Below are 5,686 nucleotides of genomic sequence, written 5' to 3'. Positions count from 1 at the left end.
CGACATTCTGAGACTCTAGATCAGTGTGGGAAGTTGATAAATTGTAATCTCAGTTTATGCAAATTTCTTCTCATCATGTGCATCCGTTTAGAGGCCATTCAGTCAGAGTGAAGGAAGAATTTAGGGAACCACTCAGTCTGATTCTGCCCCATAATTTGATGTTATTCTGCTTAATGTGTGTCTTTTTTTTTTTTTTTGCACTTCTTTTCTGAACATTGAATTCGTTTCTTTCTTATTTTGTTTTCCTAAACGTAACTTGACTTCTCATCACAATATCCCTTTGGAGAAAAAATAAATATAATAATATAAATAATAATAACATAATAACAATAATAAAAAGATGTACAAATTGTATATGTGAAGAATCCCTGTGTACAATTAAACGAATTCAGTGTATTAAGTGTCTAGCATTTATTCTTTGCGATAATAACTGATCAAACGGGCACAAGAAACTGTTTGAGACAGCAGACGTGTGGTAGGCGATGTGTTAGTATGAATCTGCATTACAATACAAGCCAAAATCAGTTTTTTTCCAGCATCACTCTGATTACTTGCCCACGTGCGTCATTTCTTTCTGTTTATACCTTTCTTCATCTCTCTATTCTGCCCTCTCTAATGCTCCTCTCCACCCACAGAGGGCATCTGCTGTCTTCTAATCTTTGCGTAAAATCAAGATAATCCCTCTATCCATCTGTCATTCAGAGAGAGAGAAAGCATTTTTGCACCGGAGAGATTTGCTGTTGTGTTGTCAGTGACATCTAGTGGTCAAAATGAGTAAATGAAAATACACTAAAATAATAGCGTTTTAGATTTGACCAGATTTAGCTTCAAGTAGGTTTGGTAAAAGGCATTACATTGCCAAAGCACTTTTAACATTAAATTATAGACATACACATTTACACATGCTAAATAATAAATAAATAAGAACGTAAAACAATAAGAAGAAAAAGGCAAAAGCTTTACGCAATTTCTTTAACTCTTTCTTTTATTGGGATCATTTTTATTATTATTTCTTGGATTATTTATCAGACCTTAGAAATCGACTACAGTTTCCCTTTCATTGTTAATTATTTAATTATTGTGAAAGCCCTCTTTAGACTAAAATAAAATAACAACTAAATAATAATGCAATTATTATTTGCAAAATGCACTATTTGTAAATGCAATTAGGTTTAAGAATCTAGCACTAAATGTATTTTCTGATGTATATTTCATGTTTTTTTTAAGGGCTTCGATGGTGTGCATCTCTGGCCTTTTAATAATGTAAAAAGAATCCCATTGGTCAATATTCACGAGGCGGGACATGAAAGAGAAATTGGAAAGAGGCATTGCACTACCATTGGTCAATTCTTACTTCCGTTTATTCCTCGCCCAATAGAATTCAAAAATTCGACAGGCCGGCTAAATCTCATTGGTCATCTCCTCCGGTGATCCCGCCCCCTCCTCGCCCTCAATGAATCTGGGAGAGTCTTAGCCAAGAGGAGCTAATGCCTCCACGGGCGGATTTATTTGGGTTATCGTGAAATTTGTACAGAGTAGAGACAACATAGTTTAAAATAATACGTTTTTAGTGTGTTTTTTAACGGGTGGGTTTTCATCAGCCCGATTTTTTCCAGCCTGTCTTCGACTCCAGGGAGAGTTTAGTTGTCTGGTCGATCGTAATGTGGCTCAGGGGCTAATCCTTGGACTTCATTCAATACTAACTCATCTCGAGGCGCTACGTTGGGGCCAGCCGAACTGATTTAACAACCAGACGGGAGGTAAAATACACAAATAAGCCGATAACTAACTTCTGACCTGTTGATAGAAGTTGAGATAAAACTAAATGGAGCTGTAACGTTAGTTTCAGTATGCTTCTTCCCGGCTAGGCAAATGTGATAGGAACTCAGTAAACGTTATCTTAAACCCTAGTCTTGAATGTCTTCGAGTATGATTTGTTGACTTGTAATTCGTATGTTCTTTTCCGGTTATTAAAAGGACAGGTCGCCCAGATAGCGAAAGTTGTGTCGTCATTAACCCCCCCTCCTGTTGATCCAAGCCCTTATGACTTTTCTTTTTTCCGTGGAACACAGAAAGGAAATTTTATAAAGAATGACAGCCTCGGTCACCTTTCACTTTCAGTGCATTTGTTCTCCATACAGTGAAATTGTCTTTTAATGCTGGCAAATTAGTGTCAGGAAGAGTAATACAGTACTGCTTGTTGAATTTTTCTGTTTCTAACCCTCTCTATTCACCTTCCCTCTCTTCCATCCAGAATGACAGAATACAAGCTGGTCGTTGTTGGGGCTGGTGGCGTTGGGAAAAGTGCACTGACCATCCAGCTCATTCAGAATCACTTTGTAGACGAGTATGACCCTACTATTGAGGTACGAGTTCACCTTCTATAAAGGGCTAGTCCACCCCAAAATGAAATTTTCATTAAAAAAATAGTATGAGGACCCAAAACTGTTTGAGCATTCTTCAAAATATCTTCTTTCGTGTACCCCAGAAGAAATAAATGCATGCAGGTTTGAAATGACATGAGGGGGAGTAAATTATTATGCTATTTTTGTTTTGGTCTTTTTTTTTAATTTTTTTTATTGTTTTCCCTAAAATTAATAATCTGTTCAGAGTTTAAAATGTGAATACTTTGTTGATCATATTATTAGTATATAAAAACTCAGATGTGTGTTCTTTTTTTATGTTTATTCCATGCAGGATTCTTACAGAAAGCAGGTTGTAATTGACGGAGAGACATGTTTGCTGGACATCCTGGACACCGCAGGTCAGGAGGAGTACAGTGCCATGAGAGACCAGTATATGAGGACAGGAGAGGGCTTTCTGTGTGTGTTTGCCATCAACAATGCAAAATCCTTTGAGGACGTACATCTTTACAGGTATAAATCCAAACACATTAGATATATGTAAAGGATATTCAGCATCAGTTACCATAACCAAACCAGTTGCCAAAAATATTAATCCAGATTTAAAGGGATAATCCACCCAAAAATGAAGATTGACGTTATTTACTCACCATTGTGTGGTTCCAAAACCACAGAACTTTTCTTCTGTGGATTTTGAAGAATGCTGGTAACCAAACAGTTTCCGGCCCCTTTGACTTTCAGAAAATAGAATAGAACTCAATGGGAATAGAAACATTAATGTCTGGACTATCTTATGAATAGCCTTAAATTATATTTTTGATTTATGGATCTCAAGATGGGTGTGTTGGGTCTGTGTCGACTAACAGCAAACAAAGCTTTTCACTTCCTGAAAACTTAGAATAGAATCAAACGGAAAAGTTTCTAGACTGATTTTGAGCTAAAAATGAGACATTGATTCAGTGATTTAAAGTTGATGAGTAAGGAAACCAGTGTGTGATTGGAGAACGTCCTTGCAAGAAATTCACTAATCAGTCTGTGTGAAACAATCAACCATGTTGTGTTTTGTTTCTGTGCAGGGAGCAAATAAACCGTGTCAAAGACAGTGACAATGTCCCGATGGTGCTGGTGGGAAACAAAAGTGACCTGGCCTCTCGTACTGTAGAGACGCGTCAAGCCCAAGAGCTCGCCAGAAGTTACGGCGTCCCGTTTGTCGAAACATCTGCCAAGACGCGACAGGTGGGTGGCACTGATTTACACAAAACAGAGTTTCATTCCACTCTACTTCCTGTGTAAACTTATGCTAGACGGGGGTATTTGACCAATACACTCATGTCTTGGCTCTTTTGCAGCAATGATGCACCATTCTAAAAACAGAGCACAAGTTAAATAAGTTCAAAAACGTGTTTATACACATCTATTGCATGAAGGATTCTTACAGACAGCAGGTTGTGATTGACAGAGAGCCTTTAACTTGATGCTGAATTAGCGTATCAAAGCAATCTCACACTTACAGTTCATGCTGTTGGTCTGAATACCATCATGTCAATCAGAACAACAGCCATCTTAGGACTGATTTCATAATGTGCATTAAACTTTTTGAGAAAACCAAAACTTTTGTGACGACTTAGATTCCTCTTCTGCATGTTGCTAAAAAGTACCATTAGTTCTAAACCCGTCTTGTCTTTTTCTGTCTGCAGGGAGTTGAAGAGGCGTTTTACTCTCTGGTGCGGGAGATCCGAAGATACAAGGAGACGAACCGCAGCAATAAGAAGAGCAAAAAACATACACAGAGACGTTGCACTCTTTTATAGCACTGCATCCCCTGGGATTAGCCACACACACACACACACACACACACACACACTACTGTAGCATTACACACATTCACACCCCATTTCCTTCTCTTACCACTCTCTTTTACGCCACCAGCCTTTGAGGAATAGGAAGCTGACTGGCTGTTTGTATGTATGTGAGCATGAGACCTCAGTGAGAATCGAGCCACTGTGGAATTGATTTGGAAAAGACATTTTTTGATGGGACTATCGAACTTGGATAAAATAGTCTCGAGTGGACTCCTCAACCTTATGCTGCTGCTTCCCCTTCTGTGCTAAGAGGACCTGATGTGTGTCATAGTTTTACAGTCGTACTTCAGAATCAAAGCAGCAAGGAACTTTGACATTTACAACAAATTAATGAGGTGGTGAAGGGATATACTTTAAGTGGGTAATGGGTAACTCTTTCTAAGTAAGCCTGATCCTATCTCATCTCCTCAAAACTTCATAAGCCAATCAGCATATCTGCTTGGTTCTGTTAACAGTGGTTGGGAATGAGGAAGCTCAGAAGTCCCCTGAAGTGTTTGTGGCCTGTGGGAAAGCACTGTAGAACAAGTGGCCACCGCATTCAAAACCACTGATACAATCTTTTGTACTCCTTAAGAAGTATTTCCACCTCATTCAATGTGAGATTTATCAAAAAAATATTTTCAGTAGTTTTCCACCCGGTTTTTCTTTGCATTTGTCAACATCCCAGAATCCATTTCTCCCTAGGTTTTTATTGTTCTCATGGCTTGGACTAAAACTTAGCTGTCCTGCACCTAATGTAGCCCTTCTATAATTATACAATTCTGAAAAATCAAGCTTGCTTTTTTATTTTTCCCAGTAGTATTTTATGGTAAAGTCTTGTATTTTTGTAAAAGATAATATTGAACCATTTCAGTACACATACCAGCATTGTATTGGACATTAACATTTCATTTATTATGATGAATTGTGTAAAATGCCAGTAGTCCCTACCTGCAACGAGGTTTGGTTGGGGAGGGCAATATATATTTTTTTCAGTTTCTCTATTTTTACTTTTATTATTTCTTTTTTTAGATTGACAGGAGAGATGGTAATAGTTTTGGTTAAGGGTAAACATGTGACCAAAGCTTGTGATTGATGCATTCCCTTTGCCACATTTATAACTGTAGTTATGTTTTGTGAATAAAGAGACTTTTGGCTAGATGACTGTGATTTCCTCAATATTCAAAACTCCAGCTGTATTTGAAACTATAACTTTTCAGTTATTATATCTGCTTTATAAAGTGTTTCAAGAAGTATATTATGCGTTATGGTAATAACAGGGTAGTTGCATCAGTTTTTCATAATTTCAGAATATATGTGGCCACATATAAAGTTACAAGTTTTTGGCCAAAAGTACCTTTGTTAAAATACAGTTGCTTAAATTAAAACTAGGAACTCTTAGCAGGAAATATATATATATATATATATATATATATATATATATGTATACACACACACACAATTCAATATTTTTCTAGGTTG

At 37.2% G+C, this 5,686-nt stretch overlaps 1 protein-coding gene across 2 annotated transcripts; it reads left to right on the top strand.

Moving 5' to 3' along the window:
* Nucleotides 1-1,438: 1,438 nt before the first annotated feature.
* LOC113043474 (GTPase HRas-like) lies at nt 1,439-5,667 on the top strand. 2 transcript variants are annotated; one of them, XM_026202899.1, is made up of 6 exons: nt 1,439-1,760; nt 2,255-2,366; nt 2,698-2,876; nt 3,440-3,599; nt 4,061-4,222; nt 5,650-5,667. In XM_026202899.1, exons 2-5 carry the CDS (start codon nt 2,256-2,258, stop codon nt 4,172-4,174), a joined length of 564 nt encoding a protein of 187 aa, XP_026058684.1. In that variant the 5' UTR covers nt 1,439-1,760; nt 2,255; the 3' UTR covers nt 4,175-4,222; nt 5,650-5,667. The 2 variants fall into 2 exon arrangements, with proteins under 2 accessions (XP_026058684.1, XP_026058676.1); XM_026202891.1 differs by lacking the exon at nt 5,650-5,667 and having other exon boundaries at nt 4,061-5,365.
* Nucleotides 5,668-5,686: the final 19 nt, after the last annotated feature.

The sequence above is a fragment of the Carassius auratus genome, chromosome 3, assembly GCF_003368295.1.
Source record: "Carassius auratus strain Wakin chromosome 3, ASM336829v1, whole genome shotgun sequence".
Lineage (NCBI taxonomy): Eukaryota > Metazoa > Chordata > Actinopteri > Cypriniformes > Cyprinidae > Carassius > Carassius auratus.
Note: the sequence above shows the minus strand (reverse complement) of the source record. Positions and strands in the feature narration are given on the sequence as shown.

What these genes read in the sequence shown, in the direction of transcription:
- LOC113043474 (XM_026202899.1), top strand. Translation starts at nt 2,256, where the DNA reads ATGACAGAATACAAGCTGGTCGTTGTTGGGGCTGGTGGCGTTGGGAAA. An exon ending in GAGGACGTACATCTTTACAG is followed by an intron (nt 2,877 to 3,439) that starts GTATAAATCCAA and finishes GTTTCTGTGCAG; the next exon opens with GGAGCAAATAAACCGTGTCA. An exon ending in CATCTGCCAAGACGCGACAG is followed by an intron (nt 3,600 to 4,060) that starts GTGGGTGGCACT and finishes TTCTGTCTGCAG; the next exon opens with GGAGTTGAAGAGGCGTTTTA.